Consider the following 15450-nt stretch of genomic DNA (forward strand, 5'->3'; position numbering starts at 1 on the left):
TGTGTGGTGTAAATCCTAGTTATGGATGTGTAAAAGACCCCAGTTCTGTGACTGACTGGACGGGAAACCCCGCATCTGTGCAGGGCCCTGTTGAATGAATGGGTGCAGGTGCTGGAATCTGCCTATCCAGTCAGTTGCAGGATCAGGGCCTTAATGTTTAATTCATTCAAGCCCTGATTGTGCTAATGTGGACTCCTGTACCCATGCGAAGTCCCATTAAAATCAGTTGGACTTTGCATGATAGGTGCTTGGTGCGTGCTAGCAGATCGGGGCCTGGACCCATTCACAGTTAGATTGCACTGAGAGCATTCCCTTTAGGAGCAATGCAAGATAAGATGTTTTCTAAAGACAATCACATCAGCTCAGAGAAAGGGGGGAAAAAGCCTCTAAAAACAGGTGAGGAATGGCCAACAATTTTTCTTATTGATGAATCTACTTCTGATTGCAACAATAAGACAATGAGCTGAGCAATACAGTCCTTCGTAGGTCTCTCTTTATGGCATAGTAATTGAATTCACTCTGGTAAATGACCTAACAGAATACAAGCTATCTGAAAAATACCTTGGAAGGAAAAATAAATATTGTTCTTTGGTAATACCAGCGTGGAAAATACAGTACAAATGCAGACATTACAGCAATTATTTGGCTGGATACAGGAATTTGCTTGGTAAAATTCTTTGGTCTGTGTCATACAGGAGGTCAGACTAGATGATCACAATGGTCCCATCTGGTCTTGGAATCTGTGAATTATTTGCCTTGTTTGCAGATAATGGAGAGCACAGTTGTATAAGAATGAAGAAATAGGACATTTTATTTCCGTTAAAACTGTGCATGTTAACGCTTATTTCCTTTTGCCTGTTTTTTGTCTTTCTAAATGTCACCTGCCCAAATTCCAGGGCTTGGGGAATTTCAGATCCAGTGAAACCTGTACTAAGTGTCCTGTTATTAAGGAACTTCTTGCCTTAAGAGAGAACCGAAAAATATCTCCTATTGTATTAAGGACAATTCTGCGATGTCTTTACTGGAAGCGAGTGTAAGCAAACTGGTTTTGTAAGGTTTTGTCTACACTTATTGAGGGAACGATGCATCGGCAGTCAATTTAGCGGGTTTAGTGAAGACCTGCTAAATTGAACGCAGATGGCTCTCCGGTTGACTCCTGTACTCCACCTGAACGAGAAGCACAAGGGGAGTCAATGGGAGAGTGTCTCCAATCGACATTGCGTAGTGTGGACCCTGCGGTAAGTAGATCTAAGTTCGTCGACTTCAGCTACATTGTTCATGTAGCTGAAGCTGGGTAAGTTATATCGATCTCCCCCTGTAGTGAAGATAAGGCCTTAGACTCTTGAGATGATACTTATGGCTGGTTTAGAAAAATAATTATTCCTCAAGCAGATCCCTCCTTATACAAGGAGGGGAGAACAGCAGGAAACTCCTTGAAGTCCAGCAGGGATCTCACCATTCACATCTGATTTACCCTGAAAGTGCCCAAGTACTACAGCAACAGGCTATATATAAAACCCTGAGATCCCCAGACTCAAACTGCATCCCACGGCCAGCTCCTCAGCTCTGTGGAGCTGTGCTGATGTACATCAGGTGAGGATCTGGAAAAAGGTCTCCATCCTGCTCTTGATTTGCAGAGTAGATTTGGGGGAGAGAGGGGGTGGAAATGAATAAGGAAAACAAACTGTTTATTCCTGGCCTGCTGATGTTCATTAGGGTGATTCCTAGGCATGAGGTGAAGCCAAACACTCACTATGCTTAAGCAGATGCTGGCATCACACAAGGAATGTAGAATTTTGGATGAGTGATCACTGCACAAAATGTCACTTGTCCCTCTAATTGTCTGCAGTGTTTGGAGGGCGGCTCTGTTCTGTGCAGTAGTTACAGATAGGCAATGTGCTTTTCGGCTAAAGATGCACCTCCACAGTGTGCTTCTTGAGAGAGGCTGGGTACCTGTGAACGCGCTGGTAACCAGGGGGTATGTCGACACTGCAAATTATAGTCTGTGGTGATGAGCCACAGAGCCTGGGGCAATTGCCTCGGGCTCAGGGAGCTAAAAAATCGCAGCGTAGACATTCAGGCTCTGCCTGGAGCCTGGGTGCTGAAACCCAGTGTTGGGGGGAGGGTCTAGGAGCTCAGGCTGCTGCTGCTGCTACTTTCAGCCCTGCCAACCCTTGACCCAGGCTCTGAGACTCTGTGCCAGGGATTTTTCTTCACTGTGTAGATATGCCCACTAGGTCAGAAATCTGAATCTCCTCATCTCTCTCAGAACAGTTTCATGGTGCTACCCTTTGGGTGCTCCTCTCTAGGAAGTATCACCCTTGATGTTCTCTTTCCAGGAGCGATGGTGCTGAAAGTAGCACCCTTGATGCATCCTAGAAGAGGGAAAGCTCCAGCGCCAGCTAGTTAGTAGTGTATTTTAAGTGTAACCATGGGGTGCCTTGGCAGCGCCATTTTTCATTTCTGCATGATGCAGTAAAGCAGCGGTTTTCAAGGCTGATGATCAGACACCTGGGGCAGCCTAATTTTAATGTCAACTGTGCAAGGAACCGAGCAGCCCTGCCTGTCGTGGCTGTGCTTAGCAAGCAGATATTTTCAGTTGGTTTTCACTGACTGAGCAGTTTGGCACATGGCTGCTTCTGACCTTGTAGCTTAATGAAACTGTCCAGCATTAACAAGGAGGGACGCACAGAAGCTTCACCACAGGCAGCAGACAGCCTGGGGGATTACGTCATTGTGTGTTTCGGATTGTACTGATGCTTCTGCCACCGTGCCAGGGGCTCATTATAGGATGCAGATTCAGAGCTGTCATTGTGGCTTCCGAGTCTGAGACTGAAATGGAGCAGTGCGGGTCCAGCTTTTATTTATAAAACACATAGAAATATGCAGCGAAGTTCATGCCAGAGTCTTCTGAACCCCATGGTAAGCTGCACTAGGAAAGGCACAGCACCCCGACTGTTCTAATTTATATTGTCCCTATTTTCACCGGGAGCGAGGCTGGGCTTTTCAAAGGCGCCTACGGGAGTTAGGCAATCCATTCAAAGGGAGCTGGGCACCATATCCCTTGTCTAGGCTCTGGCACTTTACATGGCCCCCTTTATTGTAGTATCTTTTAATGTATTTCTCCGCACAATACTCCAGTGAATTAGGACAGTGCTAGTATATCCATTTTACAGATGGGAAACTGAGGCCCAGAAAGTCTAACTGACTTGTGCAGGGTCACACAGGATGTCTGTGGCATAGCAGGAATTGCACCTGGGTCCCAGATTAACACCTGAATCACTGAACCATCCTCCCTTCTTGGTCTGTTTGAAACTCCTCCCCCACCACAGAGTGCCAGGTTCTCAGCGCACTCTGTTAACTGTAGCTCAATGCAGCTATGCTGAAAATGCCCACTGAGGATTTGGCCCTGTATTTTTTTTCTAACAATCTTTTCCTCGGCTATGAGGTCCTATATAAATGCGTTAGTTACTAGTGTTACAGTTCTCATTTTACTATTAGAGTAACTGGACTTTGCACCTCTGTGGCAACCTTTGTGCTTGAAGCGAGTGGTGTTATCCCCATTTTAGGGAGCTGGAAATGGAGGCACAGAAATTGGTGATTAGCTCAACCACAGAGGGTGTCCGTGGTAGAGCTGGGAATAGAATGTACTCTCAGAAGAGCCCCTAACTTGCAGTCCCCTGCTTTACTCACTATGTCACACTGCCTCCCAAAAACCTTAGATGTTCCTAAGGCCTAATCAAGATGGCCATCCTTTAGCTACAACTCGTTTTACAGAGGTGACAAAATTCAATAGAAACCATTTTTTGTAGAAAATAAATCTGTTCCTTAGGTTCTAATTGTGGTGCAATAGAGGACGTATGTATTCTTTAAAGGGAAAGAACTTTTGAAACTTTCTCCTTTTGAAGACTTTAGGCCAGGATCTCCACTGAAGCCAGTGTGGCTACCTGATTTCCACCTATTGAGAATCTGGCCCTTTGTTTTTAGGGATGTTAGTGAGTGGATCTGGGAGAGTGAAAGTGATTTTTACCTGCAAGTGAAACCATGTACAGCAGAGTAATAACAGAGTGAACGTTTTAGAACGGCTCAATATAGACATCGTCATTACAAGTGAAGTGATTTTTATTTTAAAAGTCATTTTGGTCTTCATAGTTTTCATTCCAAGTGGAAAAACATTCCAAAACAAGAAGAGCTCCTACCAAGAGAACTGGTTCTTTAGTTGTGGTGCCGTAGCATTGTATTCTTGGCTACGGCCTGAAATGACATGGTCACGATGAAGCATCGAAGGCAGACTCTGTAATTAACACCCTGCTTCCTACTCAAATATAACGTAGCGCACAGATGTTGCTGCACCGCTGCTAGGTAATAAGTGCATTGCTGGGACATGCCACGTGTCATTATTCTTGCTTGTTTCTGTTTGTAGCACTGGATTGCGGAGAGTCTTTGTCCAATGGGGAATCAGGACACCATTCATCTCCTCCTCAGAAGAGTCTGCCGGACCTTCCTCCTCCAAAAATAGTATGTGTTTGATTCCTCATCACTCCCTTTTCTCTCTCTTTTTCTCCTTTGCTTTCCACGGTCTTAATATTTAATCAAATCTACCTCTAATGATAGAATTTTATATCTTTAAATTCTTCATGGCACATACTGGCTCTAAACACGGACAATTTTTTAAATTATGCAACATATAATGTATGTAATTCACAAAACTCTCTCTGTAACAGGATGTTATTGAGGCAAACAGCATAGTCCTGGTAAGTTTCAAAACAGGCGTAGGTAACTAGGGGTGAGATTTTCAAAGACAGGAGTACAGGCTTGGCACCTAACAGCCACTTGTCTTTGAAAATCTCCTTCTAGATGCGTAACAGCAGCAGCAATGATTAGACTGCCTGGGAGAAACTTACAAAGGCCAACAATCCTCAAACTTCAGGGCATTTGGGTAATCGCCACGTGGTGTCAGGACAATATTCTCTCTCTGTTGTGTAACACTGCACTACTTGATCACTGCTGTGGAAGACAAGGGGGTTTGCTAGCATCTGGCATTGTGCACTTTCAGAGATAGGCCAGACCCTAGACCAGAGGTGGGCAAACTACGGCCTACAGGCCACATCTGGCCCTTGGGACCCTTCTGCCCAGCCCCTGAGCTCCTAGCCCCCCGGCCCCTCCCCCGCTGCTCCCCCTCCCCCACAGCCTCAGCTCACTGCGCCGCTGGCACAATGCTCTGGGGGGCGGGGGGGGGCTCCTGGGGCAGCGCAGCTGCAGAGCCCAGCCTGACCCGGTGCTCTGTGGTGCGCGTTGTGTGGCTGGCTCCAGCCGGGAGGCGCGGCTGTAACGCCGCCAGCCACCAGTGCTCCAGGCAGCACGGTAAGGGGGCAGGGAGCAGGGGGGGTTGGATAGAGGGCAGGGGAGTTCGGGGTGGTGATCAAGGGCTGGGGGTGTGGATAGGGGTCAGGGCAGTCAGAGGGTGGGAAACAGGGGGGTTGAATAATGGGGGCAAGGGTCCCGGGGGGGCAGTCAGGAAGGAGCGGGGGTTGGATGGGGTAGTTGGGGCAGGGATTACGGGGGCAGTCAGGGAGAACAGGTTGTTGGATGGGGCAGAGGTCCCCGGGGAGCAGTCAGGAAGGAGGCAGGGGTTGGATAGGTTGGCGGGAGGCGGTCAGGGGACAGGGAGTGGGGGTGTGTGTGTGTGGATGGAGCAGGGGTCCGGGGGGGAAAAGCGGGGGCTGTCAGGGATCGAGAAGCAGGGGGTGGGGGCCAGGCCAGGCCTGGTTGCTTGGGGAGGCACAGCCTCCCCTGACCCGCCCTCCATACAATTTCTGAAACCTGATGCGGCCCTCAGGCCAAAAAGTTTGCCCGCCCCTGCCCTAGACCATTGTTCCCTTCCATATGGCAGTTTCTTACAAAACCTGCAGCCAAGTGGATGTGTGAGAAAGAGGAAGATGTGAGTGTCGGGACCTGCACCCGTGGCAAGGGTCCCTAGGCAAAAGCAGAAAGGAAGCTTGAGTAACGTTGCTGTTCTCCTTGCTACGCTGTAGGTTATAATCCTTTAATCCTAATTCAGGGCCTTAAAGGGGTTTTAGGGGAGTCAAATCAGTCAGTGTCTCGCCACAGAATTCAGATGAGTTTGTTATGCGTAAGACTTGGAAGAAAGCTTGCAAACTCTCCTATGATGAAGGACTCATGAGTCCGGCCATCTTAACACCTCTGCTGGCCAGGAAGGAATGGAGTTTAAGCCACTTCTCTTCCTCTTTCTTTGGGCATAGAGTGCAGCTGCTCCCTAAGACTATAGCAGCCCCTGCATCTGCTCTGCAGAATGTGGCACGGGGTGGGGAACATTATTGTGCAAGTTGCATCCTGAGTGCAGCTTTCTCCCCGTTCATGCTTTTTGGTGCTTGAAGGTTTGCTGCGTGCATGTGTGTCTTGCGAGACCAATTGTACATGATTCAGGTTTCCCTGAGACTTTGTACAAAAGAAATCTACAAACAAAGTTCCCTTGGACTTTTCCATGGGCCAGTTATAAATGTAATTAGGTTACAGTTCATCACAATCGGCTTTCAGTGGGATTTTGTTTCCTTGCCAAAAGAGCAGCCCTAGCTATTCTCCAGAGACACTGACAAGCGGGGCTTACTGTTTAGCAGCCGATCAGACATGGGAATCTCAGCAGTAAGGACTTTCTGATGTAAAAGGACAGCAGACTTGAAAGAGAGGGGTTAGTGGGTGGGGGGAGAGAGGGGGTAGTGTTTGCTAGGGACTCACTGGAGAAACCATTCCTTTAAAAGGAAGGAGAAGCCAGAGGGTCAGATAAGGGATTACCATAAAGGGTCTTATGGGAACTCTGCTGTAAGGGAGTTTAAGGGATGGATGTCACGTCAGGGTGCTGGGAAAGTGAAGCCTGAAAAGGAGAAAGGTAGGGCTGGATTAATACAGAAGCCTTTTAGATGCACTGCGGTTGTCCTAATGGATGCATTCCAGAGCCTGTGGAGTTTTTCCAGCTAACCCATCTGGCTTACTTGTTAAAGCTGCCCATGCTCTCCATGCTGAGAAGGGAAGGCAGCCCTCGCTCGTGACTGGGAGCAGTGATCTGCGTGTAACTGGTTCTGATCGCAAGGGGCGCCGTTCCTGGTGGAGGTGGTGGCAGCAGGAGGAGTGGCGCGATGGGTAGACGAGGCCACAGGCCGGGGCAGCAAAAGAGCCCTGCGCCAAAGGGAAAGCCTGCCTGAGGATCAGCAGATGCAGCTCTCCTCATGCGGCCTGTGCTGTGCGACATGGCCGGAGGAGCTGCAGCTGCACAGGCTGAGACACACGCTGGCTCTGACTGTGGGAAACTTCGAGGCAGCTTCTCCTGGTTGTTCGGTGGAACAAATACAGGAATGCACTTCTAGCTCAGCACAGTGTAGGCATGGGAAAAACTACTGCTCTCCTCCTGCCCCTACTGTTGCCTCCAACAAATCAGAGGCTCTTTCTTGATACCCCTCTTTAATTCCTGTCCCATTCAATGAAGATTGCCCAGTTATTGATCAAAAACACAAGTCTCTCATGCGTCTCACAAGTCTCCCTTGTAATGAGTCTCACATCCAGTCAGTTAGGTTTGAACCTAGGACCTTCAGTACTGAAGCCCCAGCATATACAATTTGAGCTAAAGGAGCAACTCTGTTAGAGGGTAGCAATAGTAGGATGTTATCCTCTATGTGAATGTGGCACACACTTTATATGTGTGTTACACTCTCTCCAGACTTCTTCCTTTTCCTGGTATACATGTAATGGGATTGACTGTCTCTGTTCAAGGGAGACACCCTGGGTTGGATGGGCAGAGGTCAGGATGATGGTGCTTTGGAAGAGCCATGCAGGATGTGCTGGCACTGTACCTACGTGCTCTGCTCATCATTTAGCTTCACATTGATTTTTGAAAGCAAGCAATTCGATAGCATGTTTAAAGAGGGATGAAGCAAGTGAATGAATCAGACTTAAGTGCAAGTGGGGGGCAGGGAGGGAAACAGCCCTTCCACCTAGGACAACAGGAGAGTCTGTTCTGCATTTGACAGGCCGAGAGACAGATTCAAGTGTTGCCAGCACATCTGCTTGTGCAGTCTGCCATGGGCCCAGGTGCTGGGAATGACTGCTGCTCTGGCTGGAAACAGAGTTTCTTCCCCAGCTTGGCATCTGGCTAACCCTGAACTTGAAAAACCAAATCCCACAAAAAAACTGTCTTGAGAATGAAAAATATCTGTCTAACTGTTGTGGTGGGAGAGAGACCTGTAGGGCTGGTTACGGTCTTAAAAGACTCCAGAGTTTGTTCCCAGTATTTCGAAAGCAGACCCCCAAACAGAAGCAGGATTAATCCTGCAATGCATTTAGGAAGACCTGGTTTACACGAGAGACATTTGGGGATCAGATTTTCAAAAAAACTGAACTTCAATTTAGGCACCTAAATAAAGGTGAGATTTTCCAGAGAGCTCATCTCCCATTGTGAGATTAATGGCTAGATTTTCCAAAGACTTCGGTGGCTGATGTGTTGAGCTCTTATAACATACTGGCCTGATTGCGGGTGCTGGTCAGGAATTTTTTGACTTTTTTTCCCCCCACTGAAAAATGCCAATTTGTATAAACCAAAACTGTTCGCAGCAAAGGGTCATTTTCAATACATTTCCTGAATTGAAAAAATGTCGAAAAAAGCTTTTGAAATAGTCCAAATGTCCCATTTGGAAAGTTGAGATTTTTCAGTTCAAAACAGCTTATTTCAAATTTTAACTTTATACTAAAAATTAAAAAAAGAAAACAGGTCAAAATCAAAATTAAATATTTTGAAATAATCTGATCCAAATTTCCCATTGCCCTGAAAACCCCTCACCCCCACTTTGTTACTGAGATTTTTCAAAAATTTGACTCTTTTTGTCCTGATTTGGGACAGAATTTTTTTTTTAAATCTCAAAGATTCTCCTGCCCAGTGCTAGTGCTGACCTGTTTTGAACATCTGGCTGTAATGATCATACTTCTGCATGCCTGAAACACACCCCACATCCACACAACAGTGCTCCTAACACTGTGCATGCATGTCAACCACCATCTGGATTATGCTTGCTCTGAGCAAAGCAGCTGATCTTGACAGGTATGTCTCCACCAGAATTAGACACCCCCACCATGGTCCATGCCAGCTGACTTGGGCTCATGGGGCTAGGGCTAAGGGGTTGTTTAATTGCCATAGCCTGAGCCCGAACATCTACACTGCAATTAAACAGCCCCTGAGCCCAAGCCAGCTGGCACAGGCCAGCCACGGGTGTCTAATTGCAGTGTAGACATACTCATATGTGAGCAATCCCATTGATTTCTCAGGTCATTAGCGCTACACATGCACTTATGGGTTTGCAGGAAGGCAGCAAAGGATAGCATTTAAGTAGTCCTGATTAGGCTTTGAAGTTCACTGAAGTGGAGAGGGCAGGAAAGGGGCGATTGCTTGTGCTGATGCTGTGTGGCTGAGGAAAATTTTCTGAGACGCCAGGTTAAGAGAGTGGCAGCATGTTTGATGACATTGCTGTAGCTTTGGCAAGGGATCTGCAGTGTTTTTGTCCCTGGGACTTCTCGCTTTTCCTTGATGTTAAGGCAGTGGGAGTGTGTTTCCTGTTTTTTAGGAATTTGCTGTGGGTATATCAATCAGCACCAGTTACTATAGTTGGTAGGGGTCGTGGGGGGGAAAGAATGTAATTAAGTGGGTGTGGCTTCATTAGCCTCTGGTTAAAAAAACCGCAAATTCTTAGATGACTGATCAGCATGCTCAGAAGCTATAGGACTTTCCACTCTGGGCAAGTTGTGGCTTTTCCAGAAGCCCTAAGCAAAGGGCAGTGAAGTGTTGTGCTGTCCCGGAAGTGAGTTCCCCCTTATTTCCAGCAGGGGAGTAATTGGCATCAGGTATAATCTTCTCCCCCATGCATCGGATCAGCTATGTTGGCTGGGAAGGCTCGAGTCCGCTCACTCCCTGCTCACCTGCAGTGGTCCATTAGCGGGCTGCCACCTGGCCCTCAATTAATATCCAGCCAATTTTCCTCTAACTTCTCCATAGACATGTTGGACAGCTGCAAAAAGAGGCTTTGGTTTTGCCTATGTGCCATCCTCTCCAGTGACAGTGTGGTGAACCCTGGAGTGTCCGGGGTGCTCAGCTGCTCTCAGTTTGGGGAAATTTTTCTCCTTTAGCCAATTGTACCAGTTTCCCTAACAGTGCTGTGTGCACTCCGGAGGTCCGTAGTGTGATTGAGGTTTAAAGAATGAAGGTGATGAGTGAGGTGGAAGCTCAGCAATTAAAACCCTGGGAGCTTGGCTTTTTTTTAAATTTTTTTTTTATGTGTGGGGGGAGAATAGAGAGGGTGGGCGGGATTGAAAAACCTCATCAGCTCATCGCTTTGTACTTTGATTCAGAAAAGGGCAATGACCGGAGAGTGATGCTCTTAGGGAGGCTGAGTTTAATGAACAGAGGCCACAGAAACTGAAAGCTACAAAGGAACCACCCTGGTCTCTAAAACCAAGTGTGGGAAGTTGCTTGTAGAATGATGAGGTGATGTCGGGGTGTTCATTATCCTGTGTGCTGGGAATAGCTGTTCATTATCTGGCACTTACAATGATTCTTTTCTAGGTTCCTTTTTCAGTGCTAGAGCCCAGCATAAGTGGGTCTGATCCAACGCCCACTGAAATCAATGCAGGGCTGTGACCTGACTATGTGTATGCACAATGCCTAGCGCAACAGGGGCCCTTGTTTTGGGTGAGGCCTCAAGGTGCAATCACAATATAAACCTCAAATAACAACGACGTCTATGGGCTTTGGATCAGGCCTTGTATATATTTAATTCATTCTCTCTTCCTGTTCTCCTCCCATGCCTTAGCCCTAGCTAGGAGTTCTGTGCTCTGCTCCCACTTTTCACCACATGCTTCCAGTTGCCCCTAGTGAAAACACACCAGTGTCTTATCGTACCATTCCCACTTATTAGCGTAGAAATGGCAGTGCTCTGGGCCGTTCCTGTATGATGCCATCAGATGTTTGTTAGGGTTTGCATGCTCTGTTGTGCCATTGTGAAATGGACAAGTGTGCTGAAATGACCAGACTGGGTTGGCTAACACAGTGCAGTATATTTTTGATCTAAGCTAGAGACAAAAGAAGCCCACACCTTTGATAAAGAGAAAACAATAACCTCTAAAGAAGCTGAAGCCTAGTCCCACATAGGCCCTTTTGGTTTCCATTGTCTGTATGAAACAAAGTAACCCTCCTCTCCCCTGAGACTGTGTTGGACAGCATAGGAAGCAGTCACAGTGAGGGGTTTTATGTAGGCAACGATGTCTTCCCAATCTGATTATTGCTTTAAATTCTCTGCCATGTACAATGTAGGCTGGCTGCAAGTGCCAATCTGCCACAGATTCAATGATAGAACTAGTCCCTGGCTGAGGAAATGCACCCAGTAAAACGATTGAGTGTTTATTTTTCTAATTTAATGCTTTAGCTGAAGTTCTTAAGCATTTAAATGTTGTAGGAAAACGTAGGTAACACATTCCCCATATGTCCTCAAAAACTGAATGGAAAGTATACTAATAATACCTAGCAGTTCTATATGGAGAGGGCCTCTCCTTAAAGCACTTTGCAAAGGTAAGTAAGAATTACCCCTATTTTACAGAGGTAGAGACCAAGAAAGGTCAGGGACTTGCCCGTGGTTACACCATGGGTCTGCTCATAGCTAGCTAGCCAAAGCCAGAGGTCCTAAGTCTCAGGTCACTGCCCTGAGCACTAACCCAGACTGTATCCCTGTATCCGGGCTAGACTGGGAATACTGCAGTGTTAATATTCTCCTTCAAAGCCTGGTAGGCCAACAGTCCAGGTTAGTGGGTTAATATCAGAACACAATAATTCCTCTCTTGGCTGAATGGTGCTACAGATATAAGAACATAACATAAGAACAGCCATACTGGGACAGACCATTGGTCCATCTAGCCTAGTATCCTGTCTTCCGACTATGGCCAATGCCTCAAGAGACATTGGCCAATTTATACATCGTGTTGAAGGGATCCCAACGTGCTTTGAGACAATGGGCCATGTCCTTAGCTGCCTGTGTCCAAATTCATATTGAACAATTTTGGCTCTTTAGGCAGAAGAGCTAACATCAATATGCCCCTTAGTAAGGACGGAGGTGCCAGCCAGCCATTAGCCAGAGGTTGCTGATTAACTTAAGAGTTAACTCTTAGAAGTAACTGAGAGTTGCCAGAGTCTTTGACTTGACCCTTGCTCTTTAATTCTAAACATTAGTATTACTAAAGAATTCAAATCAAATCAAAGAATTTAAAAAAAAATTAACAAATTAAAAAAAACCTAGGCCCTGAAAGCCAATGAAGTATAATCAAACAGGCAAATAATTGAACTGTATAAACAACTATTACCCATTGTGCCATTGGGGTAAAATGCAAAGGCAGATCAGCAATGGCCTGCTATAGCTTTACACAGTGTGTTAGGTGCAGAGAGGTATAAGGTATGGGCCTCCTTGTGCCCAAGCACCGGGCACCCCAGGGGATATTTATCCCAGCAGAGGGCAGGCAGTGCCTCTGTCCCTGCTCTTCTGGAGGTTGATGCCCAGGGGAGGGAGTACAGCTGTAATTTGCACGAGTGCTCCATAGGAGCTCTGCTGGCAGGGGCTGTGAGGTGAGGGGTGGGCACTGAATCAACGCACTCTCCCAACCCCCTTGGCCCTGCCCATATTGGGATGGCGTTGGCCCGTTATCGTCTCCTCTCCCTTGACAAACCATTGTGTGGGCAGCCAGGAGTGAATGTACGATTCCTGGCCCTGTGCTGTAAGGATCTTCAACAGGAGAGTAAGGAGCGGGGGACGTGTCCCCCTCATTGCCTGCCAGTGGCTGCATCTCTACTCCAGACAAGTGAGATTTCAGCCCCTATGTACAGGCCATTGGAAGCTGGTCCCTGATGGAACTCCCAGCACCCTCACCAGAGCTGATGTTTTATGCTGGTACCAACTAGAATCTAGCTCATACCCTTGCAATCCAGAACACACTATAACCCGGGTACTAAGAGAATAACTGCCACTAGCTAAAATAACTCGCTTTCAGCTGTTTTTAACTGAGTTATATGAACATAGCCTTTCTGGTGACCGCAGATACGGATTGTGTTCTACTATGCGTGGAATGTGAGAGGAAATGTGTGGTGCTGGACAAATTGAACAGCAGGGCTAAGCTACAGGATGGTAGCATCATGAGGACCCCCTCCCCCCTTGTGTGGGCTGTAACTCCACCCACTATCTCGTTCTGTGCAGGTTTTTATGCTGCGGTCCTCACTGCAGTATCTGAGCACCTTCCACTACTGCATTCAAGTTTGCAGCTCAGTGAAGTCAAGTGCAGTTGTATGAATGGCTTGAGAAGTAAATGGGTTTGGTTTTTACCCACCTTCTTGTTCGTGTGTTGGTCTTTCCAAGGGATCAAGGAACTGTTTTCTCTGACAGCTTGTGTTTGGGGGAGGGATTTGGCAGATGAAACAGGGTTTTTCCAGCACTGGACTCTTTTCAAAGGCTCGTTTCACTTTAGTGTTGTTTATCCACTTCCTTCATTTTTGCTCATATTGGCTTTAAAGATGCCTGATGTTTTTCCTAACTTGGGACTTTGTGCTGTGTGACCCATGGGCTATGAACTTTCAATTAGGGAATTTGAGATAGGGTAATAGAGTTCAAATGCCTGTTTGGGCTAAAGGTAGGTAATAGTTCTACCTCTCCTCCCAACTGTCCTCCACTCAGGTACCCCATAACTATTCTCCTTAGTGTTGAACTTCATCCCCAGTTGAAATCGATAGCTTATGTGCAGCCATCTGAACCTAATGGAAGGAGTCCATTCAAACAAATGGCAAAACTCCCATTTACTGGTGCAGTAGTATCGGATCCATGGTTAGAATGAACAAGCTGACCGCAGCTTTTCCAGGGTCTGTTCTATATCCCCGAAATTGAGGCTTTCAGGAAAATTGAAGAGTTGACTATGTAAAGCACTGCAACATTGTGACATGGTATAAGAACTGCGAAGCGCAGCATCACAACATTCCTTTAAACCTAATTTGGTGAGCTGTATATCGAAAGCCAGTTAAATACTAGCACTTACTGATGTGTCTTTCCTGGAATCTGAACCCATTTACCTAGAGGTCATGAATTGCACATCTAAAAGGACCCCTCCACTGGGCCACACTTTAGCATTACCAAAAAGGCTTGTTCAAAGATTCGGAGTGCTCAGCTTGTTACCAAAAAATATGCTTGTTTTATTCATTCACAGATTGCAGAAACGAAACAGCCTTCGAGCCCCAAGATTGAGTCTCCAGAGGCATATTATGAAGAGGCTGAGCCATATGACATCTCTGTGAATGGTACGTCAGAGCTGGTTCTCTGCTTTTCATGGCTATCATTAACTAGAGTGAGATGCAGAACTCAATGTTTGTGGAAACAATCAAACAGAACTACTCCCATTCAATTCTTTATGGCTGATGGTACAAATTCGATCTGTGTGGATTTGCTGGTCATAAGAAGGGTACATTTATAGTTTATAAAGGATTAATAAATGACTAGTAGATGTTCTACACCTGCTATAGACAAGAGCAGTATGTATTATAGATGGTTATAAAATGTTATATCTGTTGGTGGATTCTCCATTTCCTGAAGTCTTCAGATCAAGACTGGACGTCTTTCTGGAAGAGATGCTTTAGCCAAACACAAGCTATTGGACTCAGTACAAGGGTAACTGTGGGATTCAGTGGTCTCTGATATACAGGAGATCAGACTAGAAGATCTAATGGTGTCTTCTGGCCTTAAAATCTATGAACCCTATGGGTATATGGGACTTTATATCAATCTTGAAGCATTTGTTAAAACAGCTCTTCAAAATGTATTAACTATTTACATAAAGGCTACATTTATAAATAGTTTATAAAGTGTGACAGTTTATAAACTGCAGTGGTCTAGATCACTAGACCGTCCCCTCTTACAGTCTCGTGCACCAGAGTTAAGGATAAGAAGTAAGGCTGATGATTTGGATGAGAATTCATTACCATTGTGTGAGCAGCACTAGACGCAGCTGTGCAACCCTGAGCTTTAAAATTTGTGACGAAGAAACAAAGTGGGGGATGTTGTTTGAAATTATGCAGGGTTAATTTATTTTGACAGTCATCTCTTCAGGATAAGGACTGTATCTTCCCATGTTTGTACAGCGCCTAGCACAATGGAGGCCGTGATCCTGATGGGGAGCCTTTGGGAGCTACAGCTCTCCCATCGGCTTAATTACTCCACTTCTGTGAGAGGCAGTAGTTACGTTGGCGGGAGAAACTCTCCCACTGACCCAGAACTGTCTACATGGGGGAATAGGGTTTGTATAACTACATCACTCACGGGTGTGGATTTTTCACACCCCTGAGTGATGTAATTATACTTCAGTAAGCGTGTA

The 15450-nt window shown here is 46.3% G+C and overlaps 1 protein-coding gene across 1 annotated transcript in view; it reads left to right on the top strand.

Moving 5' to 3' along the window:
• AFAP1L2 (actin filament associated protein 1 like 2) overlaps positions 1-15450 on the top strand; it is a 118498-nt gene that overhangs the window by 74991 nt on the left and 28057 nt on the right. The window contains exons 4-5 of the mRNA XM_084634147.1: positions 4424-4518; positions 14290-14380. Coding sequence (XP_084490273.1) covers positions 4424-4518; positions 14290-14380 — 186 coding nt within the window. The remainder of the gene's footprint in view (positions 1-4423; positions 4519-14289; positions 14381-15450) is intronic.

Source organism: Lepidochelys olivacea (assembly GCF_965140295.1).
Source record: "Lepidochelys olivacea isolate rLepOli2 genome assembly, chromosome: 7".
Classification (NCBI taxonomy): Eukaryota; Metazoa; Chordata; order Testudines; family Cheloniidae; genus Lepidochelys; species Lepidochelys olivacea.